Source organism: Mirounga leonina, unplaced genomic scaffold (genome assembly GCF_011800145.1).
Source record: "Mirounga leonina isolate KUSES-001 unplaced genomic scaffold, KU_Mleo_1.0 Mir_129, whole genome shotgun sequence".
Lineage (NCBI taxonomy): Eukaryota > Metazoa > Chordata > Mammalia > Carnivora > Phocidae > Mirounga > Mirounga leonina.
This window is the reverse complement of record NW_023270323.1, coordinates 9,046,231-9,060,046: the sequence shown is the minus strand read 5'-3', so window position 1 is coordinate 9,060,046 and position 13,816 is coordinate 9,046,231. Positions and strand designations below refer to the sequence as shown.

The window sequence follows — 13,816 nt, the reverse complement described above, 5'->3', positions numbered from 1 at the left end:
AGAGATGCTGAATCACTATGCTATGTATCTGAGACTATTGTAAAACTGTATGTCAACTATACTCAAAAAATTTTTAAAAACTCACCTAAAAACTTTCTCTTTGACTGTAGCAATGATAAACTAAAATCACCTGTTGTTTAAAAGTGAAGACCAACAACTTAGGAACAAAGAAGTTCAGTGCAAAAGTAACTCCTATTTTGTGTTAACAGATATCGTTAAATAAATCAGCCTGTTTCTTTAACAGTACCAGAAACTGCCAATTGAAGTGACAAATTTTAAAATTCCAGTCAGCTTCAAAATGATGGTTTAATAATCCCATAAGTTTCTTCTCAACAAGCAATCATGTAATTGTACATCAATTTCAGCACACGTTGATAGGGACTTTCCAAAGTTGCTAGGTAGTTCCACTATTACATCCCCAAAGGAAAAGACCACAATGTAGAAGATAAGGGAGAGGGGAAAACCAGAAATTTTTGAACACTACAAGCTTAAGTTTAGAGAAGAGTTGGGGGGAAAAAATATGTGTATGTGGGTGTTGGTGGGTGTGGGTATATAGGTGTATTTGTGTGTGTATATATAATATTCAAATTATTCAGGCTAAAAATCTGCCAAAACCACAATATATGGAATATGTTGTGATTGAGGATTAAAGCAAAGAAAGAAAATGTGCATCTGTTTTGGATTAATGAAATGAGAACCCTGAGGTAGTTTTGTGAATCCCTTAATAAGTACAACCATAGATATACAATCCACCCTCATAAATACCCTACAATATCATTATATGTGTATGAATTAATCTGGCCTTTCCCACTATAGTTATCTTTTAGCGCCACAGCTCCTTTCAAAGCTTCCTTTCTTAGTTTAAGAGAATACAGGTATTTCCTCCTAGTCAAAAGATGTAGGAAATAATAAAATCATAGCTAGTATTAGTGCTTAGTGCAGAGGGTTAGGTACTCTGCAAAGTGATTTATACCTACTATTTCAGTTCATCCTTATTAATAAAACCGAAATCAGTAGGATTTTTATTCCCATTTTCCAAATGTGAAAGATTTTATAAAACCAATTGGAGATTCCATTGCTGGTAGGTGACCTATGTACAAACCAGAGACTGTTCCTGGAACCCATAAAGTTTATCACTCACTAAGATGTACTGCCTGTCTGGTCTCTTCAGTTTATTGTTTACATGCTTCCAAAACAATGGTTGAGATAACCATAATATAAAAAGAGAGTTACCATTAAAACATCAAAATTTTAAAAATACAGTCAGTAATAAGAAAAAGACAAGTACTGGGAAATCCAAATGAACTAGCTATGGCAATCAAACACAAACTTAAGCTCACAGATTTGTGCAAGTCAGTGCTAAAACGGACATTTCTAGTTCTTATGTCAGATAAAGTTAAATTTCATCTGGAAGTCATCTTTTCTTCTGACATTAAAAATTGTCAGAATTTATCACATGGATCCTTAAGAAAGGGACAGTATCTCACAATCAGTATTTTCACATCAGTTGGGCTAAAAACGTGAGATAATCCTCAGAAGGTTATTTATTATGTCTCTCCTCTAAGAAAGCCAGTGGAGGAAGAGTAAATTGGATCATTTAACACTCAACATTGTAACTCTATTTTAACCCAGATAAAAACTGAGCTAAGGATGTGAATCATCGTTTCTCCAAAAAAGATACATAAATAATAAGTCAGCACAAAGTGATGCTTGAGTCAGCCATCAGAGAAATGCAAATCAAAAGCACAATGCAATACCACTTCACACACACTAGGATGATGATAAATCAAAAAGATAATAACAAGTGTTGGCATGGATGTGGAGAAATTGGAGCCCATTACAGTCTAAATGTTTACGTCCCTCCAAAATTCACATGTTGGAATCCTCAAGCCCAATGTGATGGCATTTGGAGGTGGGGGCCTTTGGTCATGAGGATGGAACCCTTGTGAATGGAATTAGTGTTCTTATAAAGAAATCCAGAGATCCCTTGCCCCTTCCCCCATGTGGAGACACAGCAAGAAGGAACCATCTATGAACCAGGGAGTCCTAACTGAATCTGCTGGCACCTTGATCTTGGACTTCCCGGCCTCCAAAACTGAGAAATAAATTTCTGTAGTTTATAAGCTATCCTGTCTGTGGTATTTTGTTCTAGCAGTATGAATGAACTAAGACAGGGTACAATGAACCAAGACTTCATACTCAGTATGAATGAACTAAGAAATACCTCCTCAAAAGTTTAAATATAGGGGCGCCTGGGTACCTCGGTCAGTTAAATGTCTGCCTTCGGCTCATGATCCCAGGGTCCTGGGATCGAGTCCCAAGTTAGGCTCCCTGCTCAGAGGGGATCTTGCGTCTACCTCTCCCCTCTGCTCATACTCTCCCGCTCTCTCAAATAATAAATTTTTTTTAAACATATGACCCAGCAATCCCAACCTAAGAGAAATGAAAACAGATGTCCAAATGTCCAAAAGCTTGTGCATGGAGGTTCATAGCAACATTATTCATAAGAGCCTAACAATGGAAACTTAAATTTCCATCAACTGATGAATGGATTAATGTCATATATCCATATAATGGAATATTATTCAGCAATAAAAGAAAATGATGTACTGACAATGTACATAAAATGACATACTGATACATGTTATAACATGAACCTTGCAAACTGTTAAGTGAAAGAAGACAGCCACAAAGTACACATATTATATGATTCCATTTATATGAAATGTCTAGAATAGATAAATCCATAGAGACAAGTGGTTGCCAAAGGCTGGGGAGCAGGAGAGAGGGTTGCAGGGGGCGGGTGGGGAATGGGAAGTGATTGCTAATAGTATGGGATTTATTTTGGGGTGATGAAAGCTTTGAAAATCGACTGAAGCTGTTTGAGAAGCACTATCATGGGACCTTTTTAAACTAGAAGCATGGAAACCAGGCATTAATAACAGTCTTCTTCAACCATAAGAGAGTCTAAGGCAGAACTGCATCATGATATTATCTACACAGCTAAATTAGGGATAGTTTCAAGGCTGAATAAGCTTATCAGTGATTATCATTTAAGCTTTTTGGACTCTGGATCTTTTGAGGATTTGCTGAAAGCTTTGAAGAAGGTAGGAGTCGTGTTACCCTGAGGAGTCTAAATAGCTTCATAGACATTAGAGGAGGACTCCCCATGATTGTGGTAAAATAAGAAAAAACAAGATCACTGCACAATTCCGTTTGAATAGAAATGTAAGAAGGGAGTGGGAAATGCTGTGCAACAAAAAATGACCAAACATCCCCCTCTCCTGGCTTGCACGATTGACTACCATGACTGCTCCAATGAAACTCTAGCCTGTTCCTCTAGCTTCCTGAATAAAATTAAGATGCTCAAGAGTCAAATTGCTCCCGCTTTCTTAGAGCCCTTAGATTCCTTACTTTCTTTAAACCTCCCGAAAATCACATTACCCAAATCCTGTAACAGGTTCCACCTGACTCCCTCTCTTTGAGACACTCCATGGTTTTCCAAGGTACGGATGGGTCTCCCTTGCTGCAGTAGTAAGCCCAATTTTGGCAACAGGTGTATTCCTGGTAATATATGGCTGATGAGAGGCAATAATATAATAAAATACAATATGCCATTAAGTATACGTATAAAATTTTGTGTATATTAGGACTTCGTGTTCTCATTAAAAAATGTATACACACACACTATATATGAGATAATTACATTGATACAAGAAAGACAATGGCTACACCCCAAAATGTTTAGAGTTATTATCTCTGAATGCTGGTATGCTTGTTTTCCTTTCTGCTTTTCTGTATTTCCTATTTTCCTTCAAAGATGGTGTATAGTTTAAGAACAAAGGGCGAGGGGGGGAGAAGAAAAACTCCCTTCTAAGAGAATATATTATTATGAGGGAAGAACCTCATATTCAAAATGGTTGTCAGTACATAAGGTGTTCAAACTTTAGCATGTTAAATCACCTGGGATGCGTGCTGAAAATGAAAGATTCCAGAAGCTACACTTTGGACCCCAGGTGATTCTGACCCATCAGGTCTGAGGAGCATCCTTAGGGAAAAGCAGGGTTTTTTAAAAAAAAATTTTTTTTGAAGATATTATTTATTTATTTGAGAAAGACGGAGAGCAGGGGTGGAGCGGGTGGGAGGGTGAGAAGCAGACTCCCCGCCAAGCCAGGAGCCCCATGTGGGGCTCAATCCCAGGACCCGGAGATCACAACCTGAGCCAAAGGCAGACGCTCAACTGACTGAGCCACCCAGGCGCCCTGGGAAAAGCAGGTTTCTAGACAAACTAGAACAGAAGGATGTACAGATTAACAGAGAAAGGAGAGGACGTTTTAGGCTTGTAGAACAGCAGCAAGTGGAGTCTTAAAGCATGAAGCTGCATGTGCTGAGGACAGTGAGCATGAGCGGTCTGGTGGTGCACAGTGGCTTTCAGTAAAATGGATTTGACCAATCTAAAGGGACTGAGGGCTCCTTTAGAGAAGAGCTGGAAACCAGGCAGGTTTGGAAAGGTAGAGTGGGTATATAAACTTCACTCAAGTTTCCAACCCACATTGCCACCATCAATTAGCAGTTCACCGGTTTCTTCAATTTATATCCACATGTTTTTCAGAAAGCAAGTCTAACTTTTCCTTAAACATTTCCACCAGCAATTTTCATTTTTTCGACCTATTAAAACTTTTCTATCTTCCTAGGAACTCATCCTCTTATCTTTGCCTATGCTGCCAGTGAACTGAAAACCTGTCAGCCAACAAGGAAACCTAGAAAACAAAATTAAGTTTAAAAGCCTCTTACTGGGCATCGATAGGACTCAAGAGTATGAAAAAAATCATTATCTTTCAATATCATGTTAACAAGTTTTTAAAAAAAGATAAAGTCTTTTCCAGTGAGTAATCTGATCTTTCACTTGGGTCCAGAAATTTTCAAGTGGAAAAGTATTTCTACTTTTAACCATATAAAAGGGATTTTTATATTAAAAATACTTCAGACTTTTGTCTATAATGCAAAGTAAAATAACTTTACAGCTAAAAGAGACTTCAAATAACAAGTTTTCATTTTAGTTCTAAATACTGTTTGCCCCCCCATGCACACATGCGCATACTCTCCAAAGGAAAAACAAATTATATTTTAGCCAGAAAATTCCCCTCAATATTTTATGTCCCTGAAAGTAGGTGAATAGTATATGGTTTTTGTGAAACTATTTCAACTGGCAATAATTTTCAATTATTAAGAGAGAAATACTATTTGATATTAAATCAGTTTAATGCAAATAGAATAACAGTATCATGTCCTCATCTTAAGCTTATTGGAATAGCTAATTTGAGTAACTTAAACAAAAATCTCCAAATAAATGAGGGTCACTGATAAAGTAAATGAAACCCCAAAAGAAAGCAGTTCCTTTAAAAGAATTTACTCTACCTAGAAATTATATTACTATTATAACACTATCAAGCATAAAGCATACATCTGAAAATGAGGCCACAAAATGTATTTGCATTGATATTATCTCAGCAGGAAAGGGAATCTGGAGCTTCACTTTCAGGTGATTTGGAGTAGCTTTAGAAAACCCACTGTCCAATGAACCAAAGGTTATGTCTGATGAACACTGTTGCAGACTTAAGGTACCCTCACAACTAGAACGCCTTTTTGGTAGGTGAATGTCAAAGATTCCATTTTAAGAAATGGCAACTTCATGCAAAAATAATCACAATATACTTTTTCCTCTTTTCCGGTCTAAGTTAAATACCTCAGTTGTGATGGTGTGGCAGAGCATGTTGCCTTTAAAACCAAATAGATCTGGCTCAACTCTCCATTCTGCCACCTACATTTAATAGATTCACATACTTTTTAGCTTTTGTTTCATTGTACATAAAACGGGGTAACATTGACCTCACTCATAGCACAAGCATAAGGATTAAGAGCTATCACAAGAACCTAGAAGGAAAGAGATCCTGGTGGCAGGATTCCCTAAGGAGTGAAATGTCTTCTGATTAGAGAATAAACTGCAGTGAATGGTAAGGGACAGTTAGAAAAAAACAAAATACAAATTTGTATGATAAAGGAAAAAGAATCTTTAAGATTTCACACACAGTTGAGAGGGAAGGCGAGAGGCGACCCCGAGACAGAAAAATGTTGGAGAAAGGAGAGGATGGCATAGAAGACAGACTGAAGCTGTGACCCAAAGAGAAGAGTGGATGATAAGAAGTTACCTGTGGCCACCCTGGCTCCTAATAGAACACATTCTATTGTAAGGTCCTCCCCCGCCTCCCACTCTTGTACTTTAATATAAATTAATATGCCACAACTAGCAACCCCTCCCCCCCTAACAAAAAGGAAGTAGAGAAAATTAGCTTCTGTAAAGACACAGCTGTCTAGGGTAAAATCTCAAAGTCTACTAAATACAACTGCCTTGTGTGAGGTGTTTTGAGGAAATCAAGGCATGTGGGCCACGTTCCAGATCTGAACTTACACAAGGTGATGAAAAGGGAACAGCTCTAAGAGATAAAGGCACCGACAAGCTGGAGAATCAGCAGAAACAGGAAAATGATCCAAGTGGTATCTGGAAGGAAATTAAACCCCAGAGATATTAGCGAAGGGAGAGAAGAGTCGGGGTTCATTTTATTTAAATATATAAAGGACCCAGGAACGCCAGTAGGCTGGCGGGCAAGGGGAAAGCCAGGCTGCTAACATCTGCTTACATGCCACCTCCGTTGGTTAGCACTCCGTAAATGTCAGCTCTCTTCCCGTATGAGGAATGGATAATGTATCAGATACAACTGTTTTCACGCTTCTTACAACTGTGAGGGGCGGAAAGGCAAACTTTTAAAAGTGATATAAAACTAGCATAAAGTTGTACTTTACCCAAAAGAGTCAACCAAAAATGCCAAAACTGCCTGGTTGATATATCGGGGGAAGGATCGGGGAGGGGGGGAGATCTACCTTTAGGAAAAGCAGGTATTTGTCAAAAGCCACTTCACAGCATAACTAGGAGATCAAAGATTTTTCCATCATGCCAGATACAACACAGCTGCGATTTTCAGAAAGGCAACTGAGCCGTTTGGGCGGGGGAGTCAGAGGCTTACAAGGAGCATCTCTTTGCTGCAGTATTAATGCTCAGGTCAGTTCCCCTTGGAAACGTTTTTAGCAACAATATGGCCTTTGCAAATAAATGACGAATTACTGTGCTACTTTATGTTAACGAAAATGGCTAGACATTTGTGCTCAGGTCTTGGAGAAACTTTAGGCTTTTCCATTTTTCAAAGTATTGCACACAGGGGCGCACACACACAAGACAGAAAGAAAAGGCTAAATGCGTTTCCTTGGTAAACAGGTGCTGCAGGATGAAGATGCAGTCACTCCCTTCCCCTGGGAAGGCTCCGAGGGCCCCACAAGGAACCAAGTCTGGGAAGGGGGAGAAAGCATGGTTCATCGCAAAGGTTATTAATGGACAGGTGCTGGCATTCGGTCCATTTAGAATGCCAAAATAGAAACGAATGGTATCTCCACTTAAAATAAATCAAGGGACTCTTTGTCAAACTGCAGTTCCCTTATTATTACCGAGAAGCAGACGGAGTAAAGGGGTGGCAGGAAATTCATGAGGGAGCCTCGCACAGACTCACGCGTCTCCAAGGTGCAGTCGGTGTTGCACAGGGTCCGCTTCTGTAGTAACGGTGACTTAAACCCTGGAGCAGTGCAACCAGGGTGGAAATAGTCGATACCCAGTTTGAACAACCCCTGCTGCGCCTCAGGGACCCCGGGCTTGCTCAGGTAGGTGTTGCAGAGTGTAAGCCCTAGCTCCTCTCCTGGACCCGGTCCCCAAAGGGAGCCAGCCTTCCTGCACTCGGCCAGCAGTCCCGTCCGCTCGCTCCTACCTTTGCTCCTGATCTTTGCTCCGACTGGTCCAGTCCCAGCTGGCGGGCGCTGGGAGGTGCGGGTGCAGCGGCCTCTATTTGTAAACACGCTCCACGTGCGCTCGCCCAGCCTCGTTCGCATCCCGCTCGTGGCACCTGAGGATGCGCAGCTTTCTCGGGAGCCCTCAGAGGGTGCGATTTTTATTCCACCTGAGAGTGGAGGAAGCCTCGCCCGCAGAGGCGAGCCACTGAAAGAAGGGCCAGACAGGGTGGACTTGTACCGCCCCCTGCTGGTTTGCGAAATAGTCGGCAGGCCGGAGCAGCCAGGCCATCAGCGAAACCCACGCGGCGCCTAGAGACGCTGCAGCAGCGGCCCCGCCCCCGCCCGCCCCCTCCCGCCCTCTCCCACTCTCTCCCGCCCTCTCACTGGGGACTCCGCCCCCGCGCCGCGCGCACTCGCCCGCGCAGGCCCCGCCCCCTCGCCGACACAGCGTTCCTGCGGGGGCGCGCGCGTGCACCCTAATCCCCCGCCTTCCGGCTCCGGCGGCGACGCTTGCCCCTCGCTGCCGCTGCCGCTGCCGCGCCACCAGTGTCAGCTTCCCTCTAGAGACTCCATTTGCTTTCAGGGCAGTCTGGCCGCCGCGCTGTCTGGCGGAGAGCGATGCCTCCGGCCCGCTGGCTGGCGCCCCTTGGCCAGGCGCTCGCTCGCTCGCTGCGGCGGTGACACCCTGGTCGCCGGCGTCCACGGAGGAATCCGGGCTCCCTCCGCGTGAGCAAAGACGTCCCGCGCTCCGGAGCTCGCCCTGCGGGGAGAGGCCCTCGCTAACACGGCTTGTCTCTGACCTCTTAATTTCAGGAGGTAGGCAATTCAGGTCCCGCTGTCACTCCACATAATGCCTAAAAGCATTATTTGTCGGATTTTGTCATCACACTGATAGGCGTTAATTTTCTCAGTACAGTTGCAGGATAGATATGAGTAATGCCACAGACCCTGATATTGAAAAAAAATATTTTTGGTATTTTCCTTTAGGTTTCGGAGGCACCGAGTGCTTATACAGCTCCCCACAGGAACTACTTCTGTTGGCCCATCGAGGATCATCTTTCACCAGGATTATTTTAACATCTTCACTGAGCCTTCCACCTCATACCCTCTACCATGAGTTCTGATTTCTACCAGTGAAGTTTTTAATGCTTTCTTTAATCATGTGACACCACCTCTTGTCCACCTTTTGCCTTTCCAGTTGCCAAATACATTAGGTATAAGTTTGTGTCATGTTAAAGTACACAGTTTTCTGCTTGTCCATTTTCACCTTATTTGCACTGCTCACTTCTGCCCAGCTTGCTTTACCTCGCTTGCCTGTGATTCTCATAACCACTCACTCGAATGATCTCTAGCAGTCCTGCCCAGAAGAGGCAGTATTCCATACAGTGCACTGCCTGACAAAGACAAAGGTCAAGGGATGAGTTTTTCCTTTTTTTTTTTCCTATATGTCATGTTTACAAGTCCTCTCTTAAACTATTCCCTAGCACATTTCCCAAAATAGTCCCACCTGAGTCTTAGTTCCTTTAGCAAAGAATCTCACCTGTAATTATGGGAAGAACTGAATTCACAATAGGACTGTTTTAGAGTCCTTGCTGGTACGGTATTGGTTGCAATCTCCTCTAAGAGTGCGGTACAGGAAAAGACCTTAAACTAAGGAGGAAGAAAGGAGATAGGTTTAATGAAAACTAGTGCTTGTTGAAAGACCTTTGTAGGCTTTAAAACTGCAAAGTGAACAGAGTCACATAGGCCTGGCTTGGAAATTGGCCAGCACACCACCCATCTAGGTCCAGGGGGGACAGGGAAGGGATCTTAAAAACCCATTTTCTAGGCTCATTGTATCCAAGTCTAAGTTGTTAAATATCTTGTTCTAGTAATTGCTTAAAATATTAGACACTTAAAATGTTGGGGAAACGTAAGCGTGTGGTGTTGACAATTAAGGACAAGCTTGACATTATTAAGAAACTTGAGGAAGGCATCTCTTTCAAAAAGCTTTCTGTGCTGTATGGAATTGGTGAATCCACAGTTCGTGATATTAAAAAGAATAAAGAAAGGATTATAAACTATGCAAACAGTTCAGATCCTACAAGTGGGGTATCCAAACGTAAATCAATGAAGTCATCAACATATGAGGAACTGGATAGGGTTATGATAGAGTGGTTTAACCAACAGAAAACAGATGGGATTCCAGTGTCTGGAACAATTTGTGCAAAACAAGCCAAATTCTTTTTTGATGCTCTGGGGATGGAAGGTGATTTTAATGCGTCATCTGGCTGGCTAACTCGGTTTAAGCAGCGCCATGGTATTCCAAAGGCTGCTGGTAAAGGAACAAAGTTAAAAGGAGATGAAACTGCTGCCAGTGAATTTTGCGGTAACTTTCAGGAGTTCGTTGAGAGAGAGAATCTACAACCAGAGCAAATTTATGGTGCTGATCAAACTGGATTGTTCTGGAAATGTCTACCATCAAGGACATTAGCTCTTGAAACTGAGCAAAATACTTCTGGTTATAGGTCAAGCAGAGAGAGAATCATTATTATGTGTTGTGCAAATGCCACTGGTTTACACAAACTTAATCTTTGTGTTGTGGGAAAAGCAAAAAAACCCCGTGCATTCAAAGGAGCTGACCTTTCAAACCTTCCTGTCACTTATTTCAGTCAAAAAAGTGCATGGATAGAACATTCTGTTTTCAGACAGTGGTTTGAAAAATACTTTGTGCCACAGGTGCAGAAGCATCTGAAGTCTCAGGGGCTTCTAGAAAAAGCAGTGCTTCTTTTGGATTTCCCCCCAGCACATCCAAATGAAGAATTATTGAGTTCAGATGATGGCAGAATAATTGTGAAATATTTGCCACCAAATGTCACAAGTCTAATTCAACCTATGAGTCAGGGAGTTCTAGCCACAGTAAAAAGATACTACCGAGCAGGACTTCTCCAGAAATACATGGGTGAGGGAATTGACCCGAAAATGTTTTGGAAGAACTTGACAGTGTTGGATGCAATTTATGAAGTATCAAGAGCTTGGAACATGGTAAAATCAAGTACCATAACCAAAGCCTGGAAAAAACTTTTCCCTAGCAATGAAGAGAATTCAGGCATGAACATTGATGAAGGAGCCATTTTAGCAGCTAACTTAGCAACGGTTTTACAGAATACAGAAGACTGTGAACACGTTGACATTGAAAATATTGATCAGTGGTTTGAATCTCGGAGTAATGATTCAAGCTGTCAGGTGCTAACTGACAGTGAAGGTGCTGAGGACCAGGCCAAGCCTGCAGAACAAAAGCATTCCAATAAGACTAGAAAAGCAGATCTGAATCCAGAGAAGCATATTAGCCATAAAGCTGCACTTGAATGGACCGAGAATTTATTGGATTACCTAGAACAACAAGATGACATGCTTCTGTCTGATAAACTGGTATTACGGAGGCTTCGAACGATAATAAGAAGAAAACAGAAGATCCAAAATAACAAAAATCATTAATAATACCCTTAAATGTAAATCTTTGTGACTTTATCTGCAGTGGAACTTCATTATCATGTCTGAAGTGCTGTGGATTTCAAGGCTTAATGCATTTTATAAATGATTTTAGGATTAGACACCATTTTGGATTACTTAAATTACTGCTCTTTAATGTTGATTCTAGTAAGTGAGCATTGCCATGTAACTTGTTTGTTTACTGTTTCTAAGCTGTATTATACTAGTTAGATCATAAGGTACCTGAGGCCAGGGATCTTGTGTCTGTTTTGTGCCTGAATTTCATTGTGTCTAGTAGACAACCATGCACAGTCTAGGCAATCAATAAATCTTACTTAAATTGAATTTTTATGACTTTCACTGAACTTCAGTTTCCAAATGAAATGTGTTGGGGGTAAATTTCCATTTCCGTGATGTTTTTACCTGCTGAAATTTTTAGAACTTAGCAAAAATTACGCTCGAAGTATTTCACTGTGGAAGCAGAGAAATAAAGGAAAGCAGTCTCAAGCTTGAATATGGCATTCTATACAAACAGTATTTGGGCAGTCAGCAATTCAGTTTGGCCATCTCTGAGTATAATGAAGGAAGAAGAAATATAAAATGTCTCCAGGGAAAGGGCTTGCACTTCACTTTTATTCCATCTGACAGTAGGGAGAGTACCTTCATAGTTTGGAAAGAATGCCATCCCTATTCCAGAAAAATAGATTTCAGTTCCCAAACTATTGTAATTAGAAGAGGTAAGAGTTAATCTTATTATTTTTTATTTGGATCCTTTTTAGTATAGATCTATCAATAGTTTTTCTCTTTATTAAGCTGTTTGAGATTTATGTAACACTTAAAAGCTTACAAAGTATGTCATTAAATTTTTATAGCTTATTTTTTTGTGAGGATACTGAACATAAGCATACATGTAATTTGTGGAACCATCCATCTCATGAATGGTGGACTGACTAAACAGAACATGAGAAAGGCACTATGGGCAAGTTATTTAACCCATATGTAAAATAGGAACACGTGCCTTAGAGAGTTTTTCTGAGGAGCAAATGATTTTAATATATGGATTTTAAGTAATATGGGCTTAGAACAGGACCTGGTTCAGAAGAAGGACTTACTCTGACTTATTCATTGAGTGTTAGGTCTTGTTACAGAGTTGCTGAAACTATGAGTTTCGGAAGTTAGGCTGAACAGATCCGGTGTGTGACTCAACTGTGATGTTGCTGCATTGGGAAAACCCTTTAAAGGGAAGTGAGATCAAAGACAAGTAACTAGCTTCGGTTGAAATACAATAATAATTTATTTCAGTGAAAACTGAAAGGTTAATCCAATTTAGAAGTCATTTCCTGACCATCTACTGCTAGGCACAGTGAGGTATGCAGGCGCATTTGAGACATCTTAGGTTGAATTACAAACGAAATGGGAATGGAATTGTAATTTCTTCGCTCCCTGGCCTGCTAATAAAATAAACAGATGTTGGCGTTGTTCATAGAAGAGAATCTATGTTACTAGTATTGGCATAATTCACTGAAGTAATAAAATACCTTTAAAGTAGATAAGATAGTAAGCAGGACATTTGAAATATTTTATCACATTACAGTAACATAGGATCAGTGGAAAAATTCAGAGCAAAAGAAACGTGAAGGAAAACCCTGGTTATAGTAATTAAGCCCAGCCATATATATGGAGTTTTGTTGTGATTGATTTGAAATTTTAGAGCCCCTGACCATTCTTCACGAAGCTGTCATTAGAGCACAGGGTTCTGCCTTTTTGAGCTGAGGCTTTGGTTCAAGAAAAGCTGTTTCAGAAAACCACTAAAAATCCACTTTCTTTGGGAAAATTCATGTATTAACACACCTTCCTCATTTTACACAATTTCAATTATTGGATAGGCCTGAGGAAATGAAGACTACACGGATGAGTCCTGAGGCTATTTTGCTTCTTGGAAACTAAGGGATTCTGAAACCTGGTAATGGTAAAGACACATTTGAATGTTGCTTTGCATTTTTCACAGAGCATTTTGCTAACAAGAACTTCTCAAATTCCCTTCAATTATGACATTAAAATGGTTTAATCCTGTGTTTTATCATAGATGCTAATATAAACTGTGCATTCGAATTCCATAATCAATTGTAATACAAAAATCCTTTCCCTCTTCCAGGTTATATATTAATTGTATCTTCTGGGAAGATATGTTGTGTTATCTTGGTAAACCACCTGCTCCTTAATGTATCCTAGTTCGAGAAGCACAGAACTAATGTGCTCTCATTTGACTTTGTGTACTTTAAATAGTCACAAATTCTGACTTGGTTACCATTTATACAAGTTTGTATTTTTTTTTTTTAAAGATTTTATTTATTTATTTGAGAGAGAGAATGAGAGACAGAGTGCACGAGAGGGAAGAGGGCAGAGGGAGAAGCAGGCTCCCCACTGAGCAGGGAGCCCGATGCGGGACTCG

The 13,816-nt window shown here is 40.7% G+C and overlaps 1 protein-coding gene across 1 annotated transcript; it reads left to right on the top strand.

The window, feature by feature from the left end:
* The first annotated feature begins 8,410 nt into the window (after positions 1-8,410).
* On the top strand, positions 8,411-11,709 carry TIGD2 (tigger transposable element derived 2). The gene is made up of 2 exons (XM_035004517.1): positions 8,411-8,709; positions 8,881-11,709. The coding sequence occupies exon 2, from the start codon at positions 9,793-9,795 to the stop codon at positions 11,368-11,370; it is 1,578 nt and encodes a 525-aa protein (XP_034860408.1). The 5' UTR covers positions 8,411-8,709; positions 8,881-9,792; the 3' UTR covers positions 11,371-11,709.
* Positions 11,710-13,816: the final 2,107 nt, after the last annotated feature.

Excerpts from the sequence above, each read along its gene's own strand:
- TIGD2 (XM_035004517.1), top strand. The coding sequence starts at position 9,793 with ATGTTGGGGAAACGTAAGCGTGTGGTGTTGACAATTAAGGACAAGCTT.